The sequence below is a fragment of the Panthera leo genome, chromosome D4 (assembly GCF_018350215.1).
Source record: "Panthera leo isolate Ple1 chromosome D4, P.leo_Ple1_pat1.1, whole genome shotgun sequence".
Classification (NCBI taxonomy): Eukaryota; Metazoa; Chordata; class Mammalia; order Carnivora; family Felidae; genus Panthera; species Panthera leo.
The window spans coordinates 42,094,288-42,120,880 of record NC_056691.1 but is presented as its reverse complement, the minus strand read 5'-3'; the positions used below and the strand labels follow the sequence as shown (position 1 = coordinate 42,120,880).

The 26,593-nt window shown below is 34.8% G+C and overlaps 1 protein-coding gene across 2 annotated transcripts in view; it reads right to left on the bottom strand.

Moving 5' to 3' along the window:
• The window catches only part of CNTLN (centlein), a 313,278-nt gene that overhangs the window by 112,848 nt on the left and 173,837 nt on the right, over nt 1–26,593 (bottom strand). For both annotated transcript variants that reach the window (XM_042913157.1, XM_042913158.1), the window contains exons 13-14: nt 10,598–10,698; nt 1,942–2,033 (exon numbers count right to left, since the gene is read on the bottom strand). In XM_042913157.1, coding sequence (XP_042769091.1) covers nt 1,942–2,033; nt 10,598–10,698 — 193 coding nt within the window. The remainder of the gene's footprint in view (nt 1–1,941; nt 2,034–10,597; nt 10,699–26,593) is intronic.

Below are 26,593 nucleotides of genomic sequence, written 5' to 3'. Positions count from 1 at the left end.
TTGACTTTGTAAAGTGTCTATAATACTTTGCTAGGGCTGCCATAAAAAAATACCATATTGGGTAGCTTAAACCCTAATAATCATTTTAACTTAACTGACTCTTTGAAGACCTCATTTCCAAATATAGTCACATGCTTAGATGCTGGTGATTAGGACTTTGACAGGATAACATTGGTCGGGGGACTCAACTCATACCATAATAGTGTGAAATATTAATATATTATTAAAAAATCATCTTATATGTTTCATTTCTACTATGTAAGTAAATACCGTTTTCAAGTTGTTACTATCTTTTAATCCTATTTTGAATGAGTTTACAATACATCCTTTTAAAATAAGGAAACCCAACTAAAAATGGTTAAATCATGACTCATACAATTACATTAGGTTAATATAAAAAAAAAAGTGGCAAATTAGTATGGTCCAATGCAAATAATTCCTGTTGGGTTTTAAAGACTTAAAATGGATTTCTGGATCCACTATGGTAGTAGCCATAGGTGGAAAGAAATAACAGATTTCCTCAGGGTTCCTACCCTAAGATAGTGGTAGATAGTAGCACAGTATTATATAGCCAGATTAAATTATACAAACCCCAGCAAACAAAAATATTGTTCTGAAACAAAGAAGCTATTCAAACTATATGACATTCCAGTTGATAATGTGTAATTTCAATTATATATTTACCTTAAGATAAATGAATGTGAGCATTTCTTGTTCTGTATGTTATTGTGGTAACCTGATATGTGTTACTCAGTATTGAGATGACAGCCTTTGTTACCTGACATATGGCAAGTGTTAGAAGTATAAGGGATCACATCAACTGTTGTAAATTCCTAGATTTCCTATAAGTCAAGTCACAGATGAAACAAATATAAGTAGCAGCATTAATATTTCTGTTTATATATTTGTGTATTTCCAGCTTTATCTAAGTATCTAGTGTAGCAAATGACAAACCAGTTATAGGATGAAAACATTTAAAGAAAATTTTGGGGGTTCCTGAGTGGCTCAGTTGATTAAGCATCCAACTTTGGCTCAGGTCACGATCTCACCATTCGTGAGTTCGAGCCCCACATCGGGTTCTGTGCTGACAGCTCAGAGCTTGAAGCCTGCTTCAGATTCTGTGTCTCCTTCTCTCTCTGCCCCTCCCCCACTCACATTCTGTCTGTCTGTCTGTCTCTCTCTCTCAAAACTAAATAAACACTAAAACAAATTTTTAAAGAATATTTTCCTTTATAACAATAACAAAGAGGCTAAAATGCAACCAAGCCAACTTAATGGATCTTGATAATAATATGTTTATATACAAAAATATGAATTAAGTATAAAATTGTAAAGATCAATGTTAAGATTTAAAGAACATTTTATTATTAATTACAGACATGATGTAAAGTGACTACAGGGTTTATACAAGTGGGTCTATTAAAGCAGGGAGTGCTATCCAAAATTATATGGTCATAAATTTCTATCTAAAATGAGATGGGTCATGTATATTTTTAAGTTTAAAATTAAATGATAAACATGTTACCATTTTACTTTACCAAAGTTAAAACTATGCTCAGTTTTAATCATTTAAATATTTTAAACCTGTATGCCTTTTGAAGTATAACAGAGTCTCATCATGTTCCATTTTAAAGTTAAATTGCTAAATTATAATTAATAAGCACATATAGTATACATCTTTTTAATTTCCATTGTCATTCTCTTCATTTCATCTTTGAGATATTTTTAATCTATGTCAACAGAAGCACAAGTGTTTGCACATTTATTTCACTAACATTGATTTTTTTAACCCATTTTGGCAAGCCAATGATTTTGAATTATGAATTTAAATTAAGGATGCACACAAGGTTTAAGTTCATGAGCCCTCGTTTTAAACTATAATCCTTTATGTTAAAATTCAGATTTAACTTCCTCAGCTCAATATCTTAAAGATTGCACTACCTTCTGCCATGTCTGCTCCGACATTTCTTTCCCATTCTTCTCTGGAGTACTCTTCTTGACCCCATCATCTTCACCATATCCACAGAGTTGTTCTGGTGGAGAATAAATAATGTATTATGGTAACTCATATAATGCTGAAACACTGTCCTGTCATTTTAAGGAAAAAGGTTCTGCTTCCTCAATTATGAATACTCTAGCCTATTTTATTGTCAAGTATTTGTCTAGAAACTAAATGGTGACCTTTTCCAAGATTTTCAGTCACATAATTACGTATCTTTGTAGCATCTTTTTTTTCCCTCAGTGTAAGATTTTCAAAGGTACAACAGATCTTCAGGTTAACAATGCTATACTTTTATTCCTATTTTCATTCTTTTGTAGACTATTCCCCCTTTGCCTTAAAAGCAGAATTCACTGCCTTCTTATCTACACAGTCACTACTAGTTTTGTTCTCTGGATCTTGTTCCCTGCCAGGAGGATCAGAGTGATTGCTGAACAAAGCAAACAGTACCCGAATTAGGGTGGACTGAAACTGTAACAGCCCCTACCATCCCCTTTTCTTCAGGTAAAAGATCACACAGTAGGCAGAGTAAACCATAAAAATCTAATTTCCAGGAAAACTGTCACTGTATAACACACAAAAACCCAGATAACAGGTGAAGTTGTTTCTATAAATGATTCCTATATACTGACGATGCATTTGACTACCACAACCTTTCAACCAAGCAAAAATGTACAAGCAAGATATCAAAATTAAAGGAAAAAAATAATCATAAAATTTCAGTTAACATTATTAAAATTTAAATACACTAAAACTTATAACAAATGTTTGCTAATCAGATAAATTATTGTGACAAATTTAATATTTTATTATTGAATTATTTTTAGGATACAACATTTCTTAAAGAATTAATAGAAGGGCAAAAAGAATACACAAAGCTAAAAGGATGCATATCTGTGTTAGACTGAGGTGATTTTGCTTTAAAGTATGCTTGGCTGCTGTAGGTCAGTGTAAAACTTTGATTTATCAACAAAGGAAAAAGAAAACAATATTATTCTCAGTAGAGTAGAAATCCTCTTGGTATAAACAGTGACTAACAAGTTTGTTAGAGTGAATTAGGCATTTCTTTTGTCTTTGAAACATGACATATCCAATTAAAACTTCTGTACTCATGAAATAAATAGAACACTATCCTAAGGATAATAAAAGCTAGAATAGGTAGAATTTGCCACCTGGGGAATATGTACCTTTACCTTGATAATAATCTGTTGGTTCCCAAGTTTCTTTTTCTAGTCCCCTAACACCATGGTGCTGAATTCATTTACAACACTCTTTCAGCAATATAGAAATAATATGCAAATACAATTCAGCTGTTCAAGTCATTTAAATATCTGCTATAGTTCTAAGTGAAATATTTACTCTTAAAAATAAGAGGAAAATAGTTCTATGCTCAAAGAGCATAGAATGCTAAAAATAGCTAAATAATTCCAATAAAATAAATGCTGAAGACTGATTTAAAAATGAATTGGATTGCTGCTTTGTGCTCCCGTGTGTGAGCAAAGCCCACTGGTGGACTGGTTGACCATGCTCACGTGTGGTTTTCTGTCAAAAACTTTAGTTTCTCACCTTCACAGGATTTATAAAGAGTATTCAAATAGCTAGGCCCAGGTGATGGGGAAGAACAAGGAGCCCCCTTTGCCCCTTGATTCTCCTCCCCTTCGAGGATCTCAGGATTTGAGAAATGAACCAAGAGGACCTAGTTAGAAATATGCATTTCTATTTTTGTCCTATGGTAGATGTATGAGCATGTTTCACCTTGCTGGAGATTTATCTTTAATGTTTTAGTTTATAAAATTCATTCTGATTCATATTCTTTCCCAGGAGTTTCTTCCCTCTCCACTTTTTAACATTTAATACTGTTTATTCATAATTGTTTAAACTTATCCTATCTTCCATGTTTTTCTCTTCTCTTAATTCTCTTAGATTACATTAACAAATTAAATTCTTCTGCAATGTTTTCTCTTTGTAGATTCTTTTAGCTATTTTATCAAATTATTTTTAAAACTTATTATCATTATGAAGGATTGCAGAATATGACTTAAAATATGCCACTTCAGTATAGTGATTCTTTTGAGCAGTAGGTACTTGAAAAACAGCAAATGCTTTTGGTTAATACTTTCATATCACACTATAGTAGATTATTAGTCAGCAAATGCTTACTCCATCATCCTCTACCTTCATGGGTGGAGTACAGATCTCTACTCCACTGATGTTGAGGTTGGCCATATGAATTACTTTGCCTAAAGGAATGTGGGAATAAATAAGAATGTGCCTGTTATAAGCCTAGAACTTAGGTATTTCTGAACCTCTCCCCTTGGAAGCTTCCAGTGTCTGCTTTGAAAAGAACATGCCAGAGAGTCCCTGCCCTGCTCAGCCTGGGCCCAAGACTGAGACATGTGGAATCATGTGAACTCAGTATGCTTCAGACAAACAACAGAACTGCAGCCTGAAGCACATCTGCCCAGCTGATCTGCAGAAACCATAAACAAGAAAAATCCTGTGTATTGTTGCAAGTCATTGAAATTTTGTGGTCATTTATGCCGAAGCAAAAGCTGTCAGGTACAGAAATTGATAACTATAAGTGAATGCTGCTATAATAAAAATCTAAATTATGTGGCATTGACTTGGGGATGGGTAATGGGTGCCAAAGAACATGTTTCAGAAGGCTGAGAAAACGGTGCTTGTGTTATGCAGTGGCCAACATTTGGCAAAATGCCATTTGACAAAACACAGAAGACAAAAAATGTAGCTAATAAATTTATAACAGTAAGTGAGGAATATCCAGGGTAGAATGCTGACAGCATGAGTTGGTTGTTACTGGCTGCACTTGACTAGGTTTCAAGAAAAGAACTGAGTTCAAAAAGGAAGCAGCCACAGGCATATAGAAGTGCATACCTTCCATTACTTTCAGGATTGGAAATGAAGGTGTTTCTCACCATATCAAAGGAGCAGCCACTGACACATTGGCAGGATAAAGGCCAAATCTAAGATGTTGATATTGAGACATGGCCTCTGGGTTTGACTGTCATGCCTGTTACTGACAATCTCTGAAAGTAATAATGGGATGCTTAGTAGATCCTTTCAGCTGGACAAAGGACTTCTAGGAAGTTTATGGGTAAGGGCCTAAAAAGTCTAAAAGTGCTCCCCAATCCTCCACAGGAACTCATACAGAGAAGACATATGAATTGTTGGTAGCTGTATTTAATAAAATGACTTATTTTAGCCAAAGAATGTGGATAAAAGTCACAACGTGCCAGTTCTAAATCAAGGCTTAAAAGGCTCTGCATGTTTATACTTGTCCTTTTGTGGCCAAGAAGCAGAAATAAACTCCACTTGTAGCCTAAAAAAGAGCTGGACCAGATGAGCTGGACCAGATTGTTTCAGCCAATCCACAGACCCACATAACAACAACAACAAAAAATTATATGTGTGTGTGTGTGTGTGTGTGTGTGTGTACGTGGACTTGCTATAGTTTCTGAGCTTTCACATTTGTTTGTTTCATCCTTTTATTAATAAACAGCTCTTCAGCTTTCAATGAAAAATACCATAAACAGTGGTTTTATGAACATACTCTTGTATTTGTAAAGATTGAGGATTCCTGCTCCAAGCCTAATCCTATAGGTGATTTCTTAGGCCTGAACATAGGTATTATATGCTTTACCTGGCAGGCCCTATGAGGGAAAGCTGCCCCCCCCCCCAAACCAGACCTGGCACACAGCCAATAGACTGCGGTCCCTGAAGGGAGTTTATAGTCAAGGGCTCAGGTTCCCCCTGCCAACCACATTCTTATGCATGTCTCTGTTCCTGCCTTGTGTACCTCTACTAGGCCTCCAGGTGAACACCTCCTGACTGGCAGCCCTTTGGTTGAGGCCTTCCTCAAGTGCCTCTGTTGAGATGTCCTTATTTGTTTGCTGGGGTGGGGGGTAACCTTAAAGACATTTTTCTTGCATCTGACTCAATACCCAATACTTTTCTTCTCCCAGCCCTCCCTTCCTTTCTCCCCCAAGACTCAGGTCAATAAAAATGCAGGAGACTTTTGCTCAGAGCTCCTTTGGCTGTAAGACAACCCCTCTGTCTGTGCTGATCCATCTGATCCTCAACTAGCAGGCAGTTCCAGGGGGAAGATGGAACAGAGAGAGTTGATGCTTTCTCCACTTTAGCCTCTTGCTTATATAGTAAGTGATTAAAGGCTTGACTGTTACTTTCATTTGGCTTATTATCTTAAATCAGCTACATAGACACCTGGCAGCTCAGATCTCTCCAGCTTCTAACAGAGATATTGTGGGATTGTAGCAGATTCATTACACTATGAATTGTAATTTTCAGTAAAGAGAAATTTAGTGTGACAGCGGTTAAGGTGCTTGTGCGGGAAGTTAGAGGAGACAGAACTGATTTGAGAGGAAAGGTAATGAGTATTTTTAAAAAAAACATGCAAAACTTCTGAAATCTTTATAAAAATAGGCAGGGGAAAACAGGTAGCAGGAAATAAGAAAATACACCTGGTACATGGAGAAAGGTTACTATCCCTATAGATTTGGGATTTTAATCCAGGGAAATATGTTCAATGACAATAAAAGTAAGTACCAGAGACACTAGATTTACCTGTCCATGTGGAACAACTAAAACTAGAGAATAAGAGATGAAAAAAATGGTTCTCAGACATTGGGTGTCTAAGACACTGCAAAGTAGTCAGCCCTAAGGGCAAACAAATGAAGTGAATCCAATCCTTTTTCCCACTTATTGCCTGGAGCACTTCCAGGCTACAGCACAGAAATGGGGCACTAAATGGGTCTGGTATTCTTCCTAAATTGAAGTGACAGATCCCAGAGTCCAGGCAGACCAAGGAAGCTGGACTTTGCAGGATACAGTGCCAAGGAACAGAAATCTGCTCGGACACAGGGAGAGCTCCGAAGGTCTACAGGGGGTCCCCCTCAAGTCTTCAGCTAAGTACAGATCAGCACAGGCGTGTGTGTAAACAGCCCAAAGAAAGAACCACCTAAAAGGATTAAAGGAAATAATCTCCAAAAGTCACACAGGCCCAAGAATAGTTCATTCTCCCAATAGGAGAGAGTAGAAAAAAAAAAAAAAAAAAAAAAGACATGTTATGTATTGTTTTAAAAAAGATAAGAATGACAGGTGAATTCTCACTGAAAACACTTTAAGCCAGAAGATAATAGAGTAAATTTGTTTTTTAGTATCAAAAGAAAAAAAAAACCCTGCCAATGCAGAATTCTATACTTAGTGAAAAGATCTTTCAAAAATAAAGACAAAATAAAGGTTGCTTTTTCAGGTATAAAAAAGCTGAAAGAAGTCATCACCAGCAGATGTGCGCTATAATAAATATTAAAGGGAGTCCTTTAGGAAAACAGAAAATAATATCAACTGTAAGTCTGGATCTACAGGATTCCCAGGAAGGGAATGAAGAGCAGCAGAAATAGTTCTTAGTAAAGATAAGAACCACCAGACTGGTGACAGCTAAAGCCAGATATTTAAAATCTCTGAGATCACCCCTTGCAGGACAGGAAACACTCTCCAGCAGGTGGAGTGAAATGGACATTTAACAGAATACAGATTTAGGATCCAGTCTGGAAAAAAACACAATTAAAGAAAGAAAAGAACTTGCCAAAAACCTGAATTTAATAAAATACGAGCTCAGAAAAGAAATAATAAGACATCCAAAATTAGTGGGAATTTGAAGAGTTGTAGATTTAATATAAATACTAGAAAGAACAAAGGAAAGAATATACATATAATATATAAACTCTCTCTCTCTCTTCATATATATGGGGAGAGGGAGAGGAAAAGTAAGAGAAAAAGTAAGCAAATACAAAGATTACTGACATCCTTGAACTGCAGTATTAAAAATGCAATATGCAAAAACACATTTCCTTGTAATGCAGGAAGATCTTAATTGACAAATAATAAATTACATGGATAATCCAAAAATATGATTTAGAACAAAGTATATCAAGACATCTTCTATTTAAGTTTTGGAACATCAGGTTGAAAAAAGTAAAAATTCAGGCATTCACAAAGCAAAAGGAAGTCATATCCAAAGAAAGGAGTGAGGAACTGGAGGAAGGGCAAACCTGACACCTCTCCATAATATATCTCCACAACAAGCTTTCATTCTAAAAAGTGAATAATATCTAGAAAGTTCTGAGGGGAAAAAAAAGTGTGACATGATACAATTATACCCAGCCAATTTATCCATTGACTGTAAAAACTGTTGAAACATATTTTCAAACATCTAAGCTCTTACAAATATAGCTACTTTGATCCCTTCTTGAAGTTTCAGTTATATCTGGTGAACCAAAAAAATAAATCATAATAAAGAATTCGTGAATAGAAAGATGATGGTTTTAAAACTGTGATGAGTACTGAGCACATTGCATATAAAAATAAGACTTTAAACCTGGGGAAATTATTGTTGCAATATGTTAAATTATAGACTTTGATAAAATTAAAAGTTTATTTAATGAACAAGACTCAAGCTGTGGGGGAAATAAAATAAAACTTTTTGTTTTTATTTCCATTTTTTTAAATGTTTATTTTTGAGAGAGAGAGAACAAGCATTGAGTAGGGAAAGGGCAGAGAGACAGGAGGACATAGGATCCAAGCACCAACAGGGCAGAGCCTGATGTGGGGCTCGAACTCGTGAACCATGAGAAAAATAAAATGTATTTTAAAAATAACTTGTTTTCATTTTGCATGACAAGATATTAATTTTTAATATGCCCTGAAATTGAAATACATGCTTTAAAAAATACAAAGTAATTCATCTTCAATATTTTTAGGATCTTTCTTTTTAATCTTAGAGGGAAGTTTTAGAAATTAACATCTATTGACGTAATGAAACGTTTACCTAAAGTTCAACAGTTCTTTTATGATTATATCTGTTTCTTTTTATTTGGATTGTTCCAAATAAAGTAATATGTAATTATCTTTTTAAAAAAAAAATGTTTATTATTTATCTTTGAGAGAGAGAGACAGAACATAAGCAGGGAAGGAGCAGAGAGAGAGAGGGAGACACAGAATGTGAAGCAGGCTCCAGGCTCCTAGCTGTCAGCACAGAGCCTGATGTAGGGCTTGAACCCACAAACAGTGAGATCACGACCTGAGCTAAAGTCAGACACTCAGCCAGTTGAGCCACCCAGATGCCCCTATGTAATTATCTTTTTAAAAAATAGCATATATTATGTTTTTCTGTTTGCACAATTTATCTAACTAGTCTTCTTTATATGTAAGTATTAAGAGATATTTGATTTGATAATTATTTAAGATTGAAATTTTGATTTTTAAATGATGGAATTAAGATGTTTTGTCTTCTTTTATTCTTTCTTATTGCTTGAATATTTATAAGTATGCATACTTTTTCCAGAAACAATAAAGTTATTACTTTTTATAATTTTATTTACTTATTTTGAGACAGAAGGAGAGAGAGAGAGAGAGAGAGAGAGAGAGAGAACGAACAGGGGAATGGCAGAGAGAGGGGGACAGAGAATCCGAAGCAGGCTCCATGTTGACAGCAGAGAGCCTAATGAGGGCCTTGAATTCACAAACTGTGAGATCATGACCTGAGCTGAAGTTGGATGCTTAACCAACTGAGCCACCCAGGCAACCCAATAAAGTTATTTTTAAAAAGTAAACTGAGGATAAAATCTTAGAGAACCCCAAAAGGTAAGGAATAAGTGGAAGGAAATTCCAGTGGAAGAAACAAAGAAAATACAGGGAAGCACAGTATGAAGGTAAAACAAAGGAAAACCAGTGTTTCAGTGGTGTAAAATAGATATCTCAAATGCTGTCTTTGACAAGGCACCAGTGACCTAAGAGCAACTGGAACAACAACAGTAATTGGGACAATAGAAAGATGAGTGGTATATGAAAACCTGTTAAGTATAAATTATTAAATTAATTGTTAATTATAAATTGTCAACACCTAAAAAGCATAGCAGTAACAACAAAGCTGTAGTTAAATTAAACAAGGAGAAATCCTTCATATCAATCTTATTTACTTTTTTTTAATGAGATACCACAGTATGGACTGAAGTCATATAGTAAATACAGTTATCCTGATTTTAACAAAGGAACAATACTTCAACTGGAACAGATACATTTGCTCTTACTAAACAGTTTTAGGCTAGTGGTCAATCAGGTGGCAGATCTGCAGACCTCCAAGTTTCTTTTTAACTCTATTATTTTGATTCCAGGACAACAGAGGAGCACTAAATGAGTTCCAGAAAAATGTAATGTCAAACAAAAATATAAATGAATTATTGAGGATAATAACTCTATATAATCTATAAAACTTTGAACAAACATAAATAGTAAAACTTTACTGATGAACCAAAGAATGAACATCTCTTCTCCTTATCAAATATCTCTTTAGAATTTTTAATGAATTATAAAGCTGACTTTTAGGTGTTCTATTTGATTTTCTTGTGAAAGGTAAAAATGTTAATGACATATCAGAAAGTAAAGCAGTGGAAAGAGGGGGAACAAGGATAAGATTCTTACAAGAAATTGAAAATAAAACATCAAGTACTGGATAATTTAAAAATGCCTGCATTAAATATTTAGTCTTACAAAAAAACATACCTTCTCTTTTCTCTCCCATACATGTGTTCAATTCTCGTATTGTTGCCTTATCAATAGATATACGTACTTTAAGTTTATCCAATTCTTCTTGAAGATTCATCCTATGAAAATTAACACAATAAATGATTATTTGAAACATGTAAGTTACTGAATAGTGTAGCAAACAGATAAAGGTAGTAAAGATATTTAACAAAATATGAATTAGGCAATAGTAAAAAAAGAAAAATATATCATTATTAATAAATCCTAACAATTAAAATTGAATTTTAATGAGAATCTGGAAAAAATGTTTTAAGTAAGTGATTTTTAAATTTATCTAAATAAACATGCTAAATACTTAAAAACATAGCTGTATTTTTAAAAAATGAGTTACCCAATCATTTTTTTTCTAAGATTTTATTTTTAAGTAATATCTACACCCAATGTGGAGCTCAAACTTACAACCCCAAGATCAAGAGGTGCATGCTCTACTTAGTGAGCCAGCCAGGTAATACACTTCATACCAAACACTTTTTAACAAACAGATATACTATGCAAATCATAATACAAATATTAATACATACACTGAAAGCAAAGTTAGTATATTTCTAGATGCCAAGAAAAGACAAAGAACTCTTACTAGTAAAATGGAATTGAGCTACCCTGGTGAGAGACTGGATCAAATACCACCCATGGAGACCTCAGACCTTCAGACCTGAATGGAGATGGAAGTTTATGCCCAAGGTCCTTCATGGCTGAGAGACAAAACTGGGCTAACTGTAGTAAGCTTGCAAACAAAAATTTTCTGAGTGAAACATGAATATCTGAGCTTATTTTGTTCCATTAAAACAGGTAAGCCTAGGGGTGCCTGGGTGGCTCAGTTGGTTAAATGTCCAACTCTTCTCTTGATATCGGCTCAGGTCATGACATGAATGACAGTCTACATATCACCCCACCCAATAAAGGAGAATGCACAATAAGGAAAATGAAACAACAGAACAATTTAAAATGAGTTTTTATAAAATTAGAGTTTTGAAAATGTTGATAAAAAGGAAAAAGAGGTGACAAACGTTTATTTTAAAAAACATAACTCATTACAAACTAAGGAATGTGTTAAATAGCACACAAAGCTAATGAAAGCTGATAAAATTATAGACAACACAAAGAAACAAAAAGGAGGAAAAGAGTAACAATACATAAAGTGTGTTTGAATAAGAAGCCCAAAAAGCATCTAATAGAAATTTTCAAGGAGAGAATTGAGAAAGAGTGAAATTAATATTCAAAATACAATGGCTGAAAATTGAGAGCTGATGAAAAATGTGAATTAGTAGACTAAGAGAGTATCACAAATTTCAAACAATAAATAAAACTATACTCATGGTTAGAAACACAGGAACACTGTAGGATACCAAAGAAAAAGACAATCTTAAAATCAACCATATTGAGAAGAAATGTTAATTAACAACTAAAGAACTTTGGAGTGACAACAGACTTCTCACAGAAACAAACAAAAAAAGCAGAAGAAAAATAAGTAATATTTTCAACGTTCAAAGGCTTACTACTCATAGATCCTAGATGAAAGAACTATTTCATTTAGGTGGAAAAAGACCCTTCAAAGTCAACATATGAAACAAAATAGGCAGTGATGATTAAAAACATTTGTAAATGTGTACATGGAAGTAAATATTTATCATGTGAAGCCATCATAACAATAGCTAAGTGAAGGTAGAAATAGAATATGGTAGAACTAAAATCTGAAAAATAAAATGATATAAGATCAAGAGAAGGGTCAGTGTTAAAGTATTTTAAGAACCCTGTACTGTTGGTGAGGATATAAGTACTAATGAACTTTAGTTTGTCAAATAAACAGTGTATAATTTCAGGGCACCTGGGTGGATCAGTTGGTTGAGCGTCCAACTCTTAATTTCAGCTCAGGTCATGATCTCAGGGTTGTGGGATCGAGCCCCAGGTCAGGCTCCAAGCTGAGTGTGGAGCCTGCTTGGGATTTTCTTTTCCTCTGGCCCTTCTCTGTTTGTGCATGCAGCTCGCTCTCTCTCTCTCTCTCTCTCTCTCCCTCCCTCCCTCCCTCCCTCGCTCCCTCCCTCCCTTCCTCCCTCAAATAAAATAAATAAATAAATAAAAATTTAAAAATAAAAACCAATTTTTTTAAGAGATATATAATTTCAAGAAAAAGCATTTAAAGAATGGAAAACATAAAATGTATAAATCAGAAGTCAAAAAAGAAATGAACAACATGTATTCAAATCTAAGGGAAGAAAAGGATTAAAAAATGTTTGTTTATTTATTTTGAGAGAGCACAAGCAGAGGAGGAACAGAGAGAGAATCCCAAGCAGGCTCCATGCTATCAGTGCAGAGCCCAAGGCAGGGCTCAATCTCACACACCAGGGGATCATGACCTGAGCCAAAATCAAGAGTTGGATGCTCAAGTGACTGCATCACCCAGGCGCCCCAAGAAAAGGATTTTTAAAAGGAGCATAAAAAATAAAATACAGACTAAGAAAAAAAAGTAATATTAAAGATAAAGATTGTTATTACATAATGATCAAAGAAATGACTTACTAGGAAGACACAGCAGCTTAAAATGTTATATATTCAACAATATATTTATAATTTATTATAATTTATATTTTATTTTATTAAAAGATTTAAAATATAACATTAAAAAATAAATATAATATCTATATATTAAAAATACATTTTACATTTATACTTTATATAACTATTAAAAAAATAGTCCCTGCTTTTCCTCACTAAGATTATTTATTAAAAAATTGATGTTTACAGTTTGATGGGTATACTTACATATTTTTTAATATAAGAACTTTAAAAATTACGATCCTAGGATTACATTTGTAGCTTCTCAGGTAGGTTACAGATTGATGGGAGGGGCACACACACATACACTCATCCACACAGTAATTACTGTACCCCATGTAACTGGAGGAAATCTGTATATGAAACTTATGATTGTTTCTTTCTTCCTTCCTTCCTTCCTTCCTTCCTTCCTTCCTTCCCTTTCCTTCCTTTCTATTTATCTTTGAGAGAGAGAGAGAGAGAGAGAGACCGAGCGCAAGTGGGGCAGGGGCAGAAAAAGAGGGAGACACAGAATCCAAAGCAGGCTCCAGGGTCAGCACTGTCAGCATAGAGCCCAAAACAGGGCTTTGTGACCCACAAAGCACAAGATCATGACCTGAGCCAATGTTGGATGCTCAACCGACTGAGCCACCCAGGTACTCCAATACTATTTATTTCTTATAAATACTAAAAAGCAACTGATCTACAATGAAAACAAACCATTCAAAAGCCTGAGATAGTTTTAAGAAGGGGTAAACACTTTGTATTAGTTATCTGTATCATTCAAAATAAAAAATGATATTTATATGGGCGCCTGAATGGATCAGTTGGTTAAGTGCCTGACTCTTGGTTTGGGCTCAGGTCATGATCTCATGGTTTGTGGAATCAAGCCCCATGTTGGGCTCTGCACTGATAGCACAGAACCTGCTTTGGATTCTCTCTCTCCTCTCTCTCTGCCTCTCCCTGCTTGCATGCCTGCTCTATTCAAAATAAATAAATTTTTAAAAATTGGTACCTATATATGGTCATTACCATTTAATTCAGATGTTCAAACTCAACATACTTGATGAAACTATTTGCCCTAAAGAAAGGATTTTGTTTGTTTGTTTGTTTGGTTGGTTTTTAGATTTTTTATTGTAATTCCAGTGTAGTTAATATACAGTGTTATATTAGTTTCAGGTGTACAATATACTGATTCTGCAATTCTATACATTATTCAGTGCTCATCAGGATCAAGTGTACTCTTTAATCCCCATCCCCTATTTCACCCATCCCATGACCCATCTCTCTTCTGGTAACCATCAGTTTGTTCCCTATAGTTAAGTTTTCTTGTTCTCTCTTTTTTTTCCCTTTTGCTCATTTGTTTTGTTTCTTAAATTCCACATGAGTGAAATTATATGGTATTTGTCTTTCTCTAACTGACTTATTTCACTTAGCATTATACTCTCTAGCTCTATCCATGTCGTTGCAAATGGCAAGATTTTTTAACTTTTATTTTTTTTTTTAACTTTTATTTATTTATTTTGAGACAGAGAGAGGGAGAGAGAGGGGGGTGCTGGGAGGGGCAGAGAGAGAGAGGGAGAGAGAGGGAGAGAGAGGGGGAGAGAGAGAGAGAGAGACAGAGAGAGAGAGACAGAGAGAGAGAATACCAAGCAGGCTCCGTACTGTCAGTGGTGAGCCCGATGTGAGGCTTGAACCCACAAACCACGGGATCATGACCTGAGCTGAAGTCAAACACTTAACCAACTGAACCACCCAGGCCCCCTCATTAGTTTTTTTGTTTTTTTTTTTAATTTTTTAAGTTTATTTATTTATTTGAGAGGGAGAGAGAAAGAACAAGCAGTGGAGGGGCAGAGAGAAGGAGAGACAGAATCCCAAGCAGGCTCCACAACATCAGTGCAGAACTGGATGTGGGACTCAAACTCATGAACTGTGAGATCATGACCTGAGTTGAGATCAAGAGTCAGACGCTAAACTGACTTTGCCACCCACACGTACCTTCATTCTTTTTTTTACAGCTGAATAATATTCCATTGTGTGTGTGTATGTACATATAAATATACACACACCAATCCTCTTTGCCCATTCATCTATCAGTGGACACGCTTCCATATCTTGGTTACTGTAAATAATGCTATAATAAACACAGAGGTGCATGTATCACTTTGAATTAGTGTTTTTGTATGTTTTGGGTAAATACCTAGTAGTAATTACTGAATCATATGGTAATTCTATTTTTAACTTTTTGAAGACTTTCCATACTGTTTTCCACACTGGTTGCACCAGTTTGCATTCCTATCAACAGTGCATGAGGGTTACTTTTTCTCCACATCGTCCCCAACACCTGTTGTTTCTTGGGTTTTTGACTTTAGCCATTCTGACAGGTATCTTATTGTAGTTTTGTTTTGCATTTCCTTGATGATGAGTGATGTTCAGCATCTTTTCATATGTCCACTGGCCATCTGTACATCTTCTTTGGAGAAATGCCTGTTCATGTCTTCGGCCCATTTTTTAATTGGGCTATTTTTTGGGTGAGTTGTATCAACTCTTTATATATTTTAGATACTAACCCTTTATCAGATAGGTCATTTGCAAATATCTTCTTCCATTCTGTAGATTGCCTTTTAGTTTTGTTTGTTTCCTTTGCTGTGCAGAAGATTTTTATTTTTATGTAGTCCCAATAGTTTACTTTCACTTTTGTTTCTCTTGCCTCAAGAGACGTACCTAGAAAAATGTTGCTATTGGCTGATGTCACAGTAATTACTGCCAGTGCTCTTTTCGATGATTTTTATGGTTTCAGGTCTCACATTTAGGTTTTTAGTCCATTTTGAGTTTATTTTTGTGTATGGTGTAAGAAATTGGTCCAGTTTTATTCTTTTGCATGTTGATGCCCTGTTTTCTCTACACCATTTGTTGAAGAGACTGTCTTTTTCCCATTGTATATCCATTCCTCCTTTGTCAAAGATTAACTGACCATATAACTTTAGGTTTATTTCTGGGTTTTCTATTCTATCTATTTCTATTCTATTATGTCTGCATTTTTCTTTCTTAGTAGGTATTTTTTAAGATTACTTATTTATTGGGGCGCCTGGGTGGCTCAGTCAGTTAAGTGGCCGACTTCGGCTCAGGTCATGATCTCGTGGTCCGTGAGTTTGAGCCCCGCGTCGGGCTCTGTGCTGATAGCTCAGAGCCTGGAGCCTGTTTCAGATTCTGTGTCTCCCTCTCTCTGACCCTCCCCCGTTCATGCTCTGTCTCTCTCTGTCTCAAAAATAAATAAACGTTAAAAAAAAAATTAAAAAAAAAAAAGGATTACTTATTTATTAAGAGAGAGAGAGAGAGAGATAATGAGTGGGGGAAGGGCAGAGAGAAAGAAGGGGACAGAGGATCTGAAGTAGGCTTCATGCCAACAGCAGAGAGCCCCATGTGGGGCTTGAACTTCACGCACCATGAGATCATGAACTGATTCGAAGTCAGATGCTTAACCAATTGAGCCGCCCAAGCGCTCCTCTTTTTTTTCTTTTTAAGTAATCTCTACATCCAATGTGAGGCTCAAACCTTAGGACCCAAGATCAAGAGTCACATGATCTACTGACTGAGCCAGCCAGATGCCCCAATCTATGTGTCTATTTTTATGCCTCTACCATACTGTTTAGATTGCTATAGCTTTCTAATATAACTGGAAGTCTGGAATTGTGATACTTCCAGTTTTGTTGTTTAAAGAACATAAACTGTTAGTATGACAAAATACATTTAAAGAGAGTAATTTTTATGGTTTTTTTTTTCAGAAAAATCAAATGATTATTCACTAAACACTTAAGATACACTATGTGATCTTTTAGTAAATACTATTAATTCTTTAGGTAATTTTAAAAACATTATATATATTGTGCCTAAAATGTATGAAAATTAAGGTAACAATCAAATTAAAAATACTATATGTATCATACTATGACCTGAATGTTTGTGTTCCTCTAAAATTCATGTTGAAATTCTAACCTCCAAAGATGATGGTGTTAGGAGGTCAGAACTTTGGAATGTTCTTAGGTCATGTGAAACCCTCATGAATGGGATTAGTGCCTCTAAAAAAGAACCCCCAGAGAGCTCCCTCACCTCTTCAGTCATATAAGGATAAGACAAGATATCTGCAACATGAAAGAAGGCCCTTGCCAGACCATGCTGGCACCCTGATCCAGACTTCCAGCCTCTAGAACTATGAGAAATAAATCTCTGTTGCTTATAAGCTATACAGTCTGCATTATTTTGTAATAGCAGCCAAAATGGACTAAAACAGATGACCTCAAAGAACAAATACCATGTGTATACAGTCTCAAATATGAAAATAGTTTAAGGTATCAATATTAAAAGTTAATCTCAAGAGTAAGAAAATAAAACTCCAAAATATACTTGCCGCTTACATCAGTGAATATCTGCCAACGGACACAAAATATTTTCTCTTAACTAACATTCTTGCTAATTGTACAGTAAAATACAATGACAATACAAGAAAAATATAATTGCTGAAAGATGTAAAAAAAACACAAATATCTATCAGTGGATGAATGGATGAACACAATATGGTATATATATACCATAGTATTATTCGGCCTTAAAAAAGGAAAGAAATTGTGACACATACGACAACATGGAAAAACTTGGAAGACATTATGACAAATGAAATAAACCAGACACAAAAAGAAAAACATATGATTCCATTTTCTATAGGATACCTAGAATAGGCAAATTCATAGAGACAAAAGGAGAAAAAGATAAGAGCTGAGAGAAGGGGGAATGGGGAGCTATTATTTAATGGGTACAGTTTCATTTTGAGAAAATGAAAAGTCCTAAACATGGATGGTGGTGGTGGCAGGACAACAATGTGAGCATATTTAATGGGACTTAACTGTACACCTAAATAATGGTAAGTTTCATGTGATGTAAATTTTGCCACAATAAAAAATATATATCCCCCAATTTAGGTTGGTAACACCGCAAACAAAAGTACAGTAAAACCTGGGTTTGCGAGCATAATTCGTTCCGGAAACATGCTTGTAATCCAAAGCACTTGTATATCAAAGCAAATTTACCCGTAAGAAATAATGGAAACTCAGAAGATTCGTTCTACAACCCAAAAATATTCATATAAAAATGATTACAATACTGTCTTATCATACAAAATAATAAAGAAAATACAAAATATAAAGAAAAATAAACAAATTAACCTGCACTTACCTTTGAAAACCTTCATGGTTAGTGTGGGGGAGACAAGAGAGAGGAGGGTTATTGTGTAGGACAACTTTCACTATCACTGATGGAATCACTGCTATCTATTGGCTCAATGGAATCTTCCTCTTTTCGTGCAACTTTAACAAGGAACCTATCCAATGACACTTACTTTTGACTCCTTTTGAGGATTTCATGGAAATGTGACATTGTATTATCATTAAACAGATTCATCACTCGCACTGCTACAGACTTATTTGGGTGGTGCTTTTTTACAAAATTTTGCACTGTTTCCCACATTTTACACATTGCCTTAATCTCATTTGAAGTAAATGGATCCTTCCACCTTTTTCTCTTCCTCCTCTGCAGACAAGATGCAGACATAGACTTATAAAACCTTGCAATTTTGGGGCGCCTGGGTGGCACAGTCGGTTAAGCGTCCGACTTCAGCCAGGTCACGATCTCGCAGTCCGTGAGTTCGAGCCCCGCGTCAGGCTCTGGGCTGATGGCTCAGAGCCTGGAGCCTGTTTCTGATTCTGTGTCTCCCTCTCTCTCTGCCCCTCCCCCGTTCATGCTCTGTCTCTCTCTGTCCCAAAAATAAATAAAAAACGCTGAAAAAAAAAAATTTTAAAAAACGTTGCAATTTCAGCCACTTGCATACCTCAATAGTACTTCTCAATGATTTCCTTCTTAACTTCCATCATAATCATCTCCTTCTTCTTACCGCCTTTCTTTTCAACCTTTTTCTACATGGGAGCCATTGTGTATGTTCGCATGGATGTTGACTACAGTACAGTATTAATAAACTCTTGTCATATACTATATTTAATGTAATTGGCAATAAGGCAGCAGAGGAATGGGTCTATGTCTGCAGGCAGCCTGACCTAGAATGAAGCAAAGCATTCCTAAGCTTACTTTTGTATGGAAAAGCAAAGGACTGTCCATAGGTGCTTTGAAGTGACAAAAAATATACTAGCACCAGTTGTGGACACTTGAAAAACCACTGATTTCTGCCAAACACCGTGGCCTGAGATTGAGCATCAGAGCATGGGAGACAATCACCCCCAATCCCACAGAGAGAGAGAGAAGAACCATTGTCTCAGTTGTGATTATGTGACATTTGGTGTCACGTATTACTCGTATTACAAGACATCAGTCATTTATCAAGTTAAAATTTATTAGAAATGTTTGCTGATCTTATGGAACACTCACAGAACAAGTTACTCGCAATCCAAGGTTTTACTGTATATTTTAGCCAGATCCATCTGGCTAAAGACAAAGGGGAAAAATGGAAAGAATCAGGGAAGTTGCAAACACAGAAAGGCACAGCAAAGCTTTATCTTCATATCAATCAAATTTGTAATTATATATTTGTGTGTTGATTATTATTTATGTTCTCCAATAAACCGAAGGCCTGTGAGGCCAGAATGTTCGTGTTCTGCTCAATATTTTACTTCCAGTGCCCAGCAAATTTATTGAATTAATGACTGAAAGCACCACAATACAAAAGGTCACAGATTCAGTACTATGTAACTAATATTATAAAACTCCATAGTTTAAAAATCCTTTATTTTTCCCATTTTATTTACTTAGCTATAATGTTTACTTGCTTCCAGACCCCAGTACTTTAACAGAATCATGAGTGTTTTTAAAGCCTATCTATAGGCCTCAAGTTGCATCATGTACTAGTAACATACTAGAGATCAGGTCGATGAGGGACCCTAGGCTTCGGTGCTCTAACAGCAATGAATTAGGTTTCATGCTGATCTTGTTCTGAAACTTCTCACTCTTACTTATGAAGACTTAATATGTAAATGAGTTTCCTTCCTTATGTATCCAACATCAGTGGCTGAATTTCTTGTCTCCAATACTCAGTCTTAAAGTAAGTGAGATTCAAAACTTGTTTCCACATAGCCTTGAAATCTGTTGCCTTCCAACAGACACCGATAACTTGTACAAGCCTTGATTATACTAATACACCAGAACTCATATTCTCATTTGCACTTGGCTTATGATAGCCTGTACTGTTTGATGTTGAATTGATTTCTCAAGGACTGATACATTTAAATTCTTATCTTATTAATTCACCACATTATAACTTTTACATGTGATCATATAGCCTGTTTGTCAAAGCTGTAATATGGACCAAAGATCTAAGTATGAGTTAAAACTATAAACACATAGTAGAAAACATGGAGGTAAATCTTTATGACCTTGGATTCGGTGATAGCTAGATATGTATATGAGTATGACACCAAAAGCATAAGCAAATAATAGTAATAATAATAATAATCAAGCTTCATAGAATTAAAAACCTTTGTATATCAAAGGAAACTATTATGAAAGTAAAAAGACAACCTACAGAATGGGAGAAAATATTTGTAAGTGTCTAGTAACCACAACATGCAAAGAGCTCTTGTAACTCAAAAACAAAAAGAGAACCCAATTTTTTTAAATGGCAAAAGACTTATATAGATATTTATCCAAAGCAACACAAATGGCAAAAAAACACATGCAAAGATGTGCAAAGAAAGACTAAGTGTTAACTAGAATGGAGGGCAAATGGAATCTTTGTAGATTGCTGGTGAAAATACAGAATGATGTAGCCACTACAAACACAGTCAGGCAGTTCCTCAAAAAGTTAGACATATACTTACTATATGACCTAGCAATTCTGCTCACAGGCTTATATCCCAAAGAACTGGAAATAAGTATTCAAACCAATAGTTGTACATAAATGTTCATAGTAGCACTATTCATAATAGCAAAAAAGTAGAAGCAACCCAATTAGCCAACAAGAGATGAATGAATAAGGGGAACCTGGGTGGCTCAGTCGGTTGAGCGTCCCACTTTGGCTCAGGTCATGATCTCACAGTCCATGGGTTCGAGCCCCATGTTGAGTTCTGTGCTGACAGCTCAGAGCCAAGAGCCTGCTTCAGATTCTGCATCTTCCTCTCTTTTGCCCCTCCCCTGCTCATACTCTCAAAATAAATAAACATTAACAAAAAAAATTAAAAAGAGATGAATGAATAAATATATATTTATTGTATACAGTGGGATATTATTCAGCTGTAAAAAGGAATGATGTATTGAGACATACTACAATGTGGATGATTCTTGAAAACCTTATACTAGGCGAAAGAAGCCATATGCAAAAGGTCAGATATTATATGATTCCATTTATATAAAATATTCAGAATAGGTAAATCTACAGGGATAGAAAACAGATTAGTGGTTGCCAGGAACTGAAGGAAGGCAGAAATGGGCAGATTGGGAGTGACTGCTAAATGGATATGGGGTCTCTTTTGAGGGTGATTAAAATGCTTTGGATTAGATAAAGATCATGTCTATACAACACTATAAATACACTAAATGTCACTAAGTTGTATGCTTTAAAATAAAACTAATGTGTAATTCTTACAGTGCTAACAGTTATCCAAAAATACATGTGTTTGCAAAATATGTCATGATTTAGCAGACATTTTTTTTGAGAATTTTATTTCCAACTCATGTTAGAGAAATTCAGTTCCTAATCCTCATTTCTATATATGGAAAAATAATATTTGCACTGAAAGAAAACAGGGAGTCTTGCTTTGCTAAAGGAAAAAAAATAACTGAACTTTTCCTACCATAATATTTTGTTTTTAGCTCCTTAAAAATTATTACTATTGTATTTTATAAAATATTCTTTGACATCATGGCCAGCATACATTTAATGTTTAAACCGAAAGGAGATGGTATTCCATTGACCTATAGCTTATCTACGTTTTATCATTAAGGAAAAATGATCAAAAGATAATTGAATTGAAGAAGACTTTAGTTATGATATATGGGGTAGAATTCCCTGCTTCTATAAAATAAAATTGAATTTTTAAATTATGAATTCTAAACCCCTTTACTACTGGCCCCAACTCTACCCACCTTCACTGACAAATTCACCAGCCAAGATTCTCAGCATCAAATAGGAAAAGCATCAGTAATTCTTTGCAAATATTTTACATTCTCATACTGATTTTCAGGTAAGAAACAAAAAAGTGAAACAGAAATGATAAGAAGGGGGTCAAGATGTTCAAGTGTGCTATATGAAGAATTTAGTTTTTATTTTAAGAGCAATGGAAAGATGCTAAAGGGTTTTAAACAAGGGAAAGTTATGTTCTTATATGTATTTTTAAAAGATCACCCTGCAGCATTAGGGGGAAAATGGATTCAAGGGTATAACAGTGGATGTAGGGAGATATTTACAAGTTTATTCTACATGAGCAGGAAAGATATGATGGTAGTTTTTGGACAAGGGCATTGATAGTAAGAGTGGAAAAACAGATATATTTTAGAGATATTTGTGATATGGAATCATTAAGACTCTTAGAAGGAGGTCAGATAGAGGGATAAATCAGTTATAACCCACTAGGTTTCTGGTTTGGACAAATGGACAAATCATAATGCTATTTTCCCTACTTTATGCCAGTACTATTCCCTTATAGCTCTTATCGCCCTTTTGCTTGTTTTTGCTGTTAAGCTGTATGAGGTCCTGAATAAAAAAAAAAGGGTGGCATATTATTTTTCTGTGTTTACCTGGACCTAGCAGAGTACTCAGATGTAGCATTTTTATATAGGCTATGGATTAGTACAAAAAGACCAAAATTACCCACCCACTGCAAGTTCCTGATTTATTTAGCCAAAGATGCAGATAAACATCCAGTGAATGTCAGTATACCTTCCCTTGACTTCAAGGACATGTTGAATTTGCAATATAAGAAAAGCTAAATATCCTGTGGCAACTGCACCTCTTTTTATAGTTTTATATCACTACTCAGAAATAAAGTACACAAATATTTTTGTCTTTAGGAAAATGTTAACTTCTTCATTTAGGAGAATGTTAATATGACTTTGTTGGTTCATAAATCTAACTCAGTTATAGTAAGGCAACATCCTCAACTAAGTGGAAAAGCTGAGTAAGCCTGGCATTTCTGCAAGCTTTCCTTGCCTCTCACTACCTCGCATCCCAAAGAATGGTTTCACCTCACTGGCACATGGCAGATGGCCCTAAAATAAATCTCCTTAAGAGTTTGCAATTATTATTCTTCAATACACCACTGTATATTCAATATACATAGCTTATGTGTAGCTCTGAATTATATTGTTTAAATAGTGAATAAATGAAAATATATGAATATTTGTTAGATAAATACTGAGGGAACAAGCCAATTTATTAGCTCATAGATTGTGAAGTTCTTGGTCTTTTATAATAACATCATTATGATCTAATAAGTACATATATTTTATGAATATAGGAACTATATTCCATGCAAATTTCTCAAGTCCTCACATTCTTATACTACAGCAGCAACATACTTCTGACCATATTCAATGGTAGAAACACTATAGTATGGGTCAGTGGTAGCATCATTTCCTTTAACGTATTTTATAAACTGACTTAGAGCTGCCACACAATTTTTTATTAGGATCTTCAAAAGTTAACTCAACTTTTAAGATTGAATTTGGAAGTACTATTCAAATTTGGTTGGAAGTAGTTTTAGTAGGACATCTTCTTTTATATGTTCTAGTCTTAAATAGTCAGGGCTAAGTATTAAACTAGATGCCACATGTATGACACAAAAATAATACTGCCTGGTCCACAGAAAAATAAGCTAATACTTCTAGTCCCTGACAAAAAGAAGTAGACATGTCTATCCCTATTCATCCCACTAGTTAAATATAAAAACCCTGAATGTGATAACACAAAACAAATATTAGAAAACTCTGAAAGGCAGGGAAAAGAAGAAGGACACGAGAGGGACCATAGGAGTAGAGGAACAACACACAGTGATAAATTCTCTGGCTTTCTTCTTTCCTCCCAAATATCTCAAAGTAGGTACTAGAGAAATCCACAACCTCAAAATGCTAATGGACACAAATAAAAAACAGTCTCAAGCAAATTCTGCCCTCCCTAGCCAAGGAACTGAGAAATGGGCAAACAAGTAGGACAGAAATCATACTGACAATAACCACTCTATTCCCGCCATATACCACTGGAAAAAGGAATTAAAAAAAAAATTCTTGCTATTTCTGTCAATAAAGGAAGGTCAAACGAGAAGCCTGAAGTTCTACCCTCATCAAGTACACTGAGGCACCCCTTCACACATCCTTTAATGCAGTGTCAGCAGGGGTCAAGTTAGGAGCTAAGACTGCCATCACTTCTCCCAGTATTGATAGGACCCTCTCCCTTAGACACAATTATCATCAGAGATCTATTAAAATAAAAGATTTAAATAAGATCTAAAGTCTCAAACATAAAACACTCCCAATGGAGACAAGTGAAAATCACTCATCATACCAAGAACAAAAAAATCTCAACTTGAAGGAGAAATTGTAATTAAGAAATACCACCACCAAGATAATAATGCACATGTTAGAATTACTTGGCAAGGATTTTTTTTAAAGTAATCTCTACACCCAACGTGGGGCTTGAACTCATGACCCTGAGAACAAGAGTCACATGCTCTACCAACTGAGCCAGCCAGGTGCTCCTTGACAAAGATTTTAAAGTAGCCATGATTAAAATGCTCCAATAAACAATTATGAATGATCTTGAGACAAATAAAATAGGAAGTCTCAGCAAATAAATCAGTGATATAAGAATCAAATGGAAATTTTAAAACTGAAAGTTATAAAAACCAAAGTAAAAAACTCAATGCATGGGTTCAACAGCAGATGAAAGAGGAAAAAAATCAGTGAACTTGAAGACAGAACAATAGAAATTACCCAGCTTTAATGACACTGATAAAATAGGCTTAAAAATAAAATGAACAAAGATTCAGGGACCTGTAGGTTAATACTAAAAAATCTAACATTCATGAAAATAGAGTTCCGAAAGGAGAGGAAAAAGAATGTGGGCCTGAAAAAAGTATTTAAAGAAATAAAGAGGAAAATTTCCCAATTTGACAAAGAACACAAACCTAGAGTTTCAAGAAGCTTAGAAAATCCCAAACAGGATAAACCAAAAGAAATCCATGCCAACACAGGTCATAATTAAACTTCTGAAAAGTAAAGACAAATGAAAATGATTGGAAGTAGTTAAAGAGAATGATGCACTCCCTTTAGAGGAATAATTAAAACAAGAGTGTATTTTTCATCAGAAAACATGGAAGTGCCAGATTTTTCAAGTCCTAAAGAAAAAAAATGCTAAACTAGAATTCTCTAATCAGTGAAAATATCCTTCTGGAATGAAGCTGACATGAAGACATTTTAAATAAAGGAAATATTAGAGAATTTGTTGCTAGCCAACTTACCCTAAATGAAAATCTAAAGGGAAGCTCTTCAAACAGAAATAAAATGATAAAAGAAGAGAACCTGGAAGGTCAGAAATGAAAAAATAACGGTGGAAAGGCTAAAAACATCCTTCTTTTGAAGTTTTAAAATTGTGTTTGATAGTTGAAGCAAAAACTATAACATCATCTAATGAGGTTCTCAATGCCCCAAGTAGGTAAACCTATAGACACAGAAAGTAGATTACTGGTTACCTAAAAGGTGTGGTGGTGGTAGAGGAATTGGGGAAGTAACAGCTAAGTGGTGTGCGGTGTGGGGGAGGGGATAAATGAGAATGTTCTAAAATTTATTGCAATGGTGGATGTATAACTCTTTGAATGCACCAAAAGCCATGGAATTATTCACTCTCTATGGCAAATCACATGGCTTGTGAATTATATTTCATTAAAGCTATTAAAAATTGTCAGGGACTATTTCTGGATAAATCTATAAATAATTTTCAAGATAAGAAACTTTCTTATCAGCATAAGACTTTAGCACTAACAGAGTGTAGTGTACTTTAAGAGGTCATTGGAAGTACACATTTTAGTCTGACATATCATTTCCTTAAAAGTTTATCATCATATGGAAAAGGTGTAATCTAAAGTTACATGTGTTATCATATAATATATAAAGTATGAGTCCGATTTTCAGCTAAAAAAATTCAATGATATTTAATTGCATTATGCCACATGATGCTAAATTCTAGTAATCTAAAAGACATCAGGCTTTCAAAAAAACTGCATGCTCTTGATGTCAAAAATTAGCTCTAAATGAAAAAATAGTTAAGTAGCAGAAGAGGCTAATTATGTTGGTTTAAGTCCTTTAAATTTCAAAATAAAAAGTGTTCTGTCTTTGCCAAGCTGAATATAATAGCCTGTGAATTATAAGATCAAG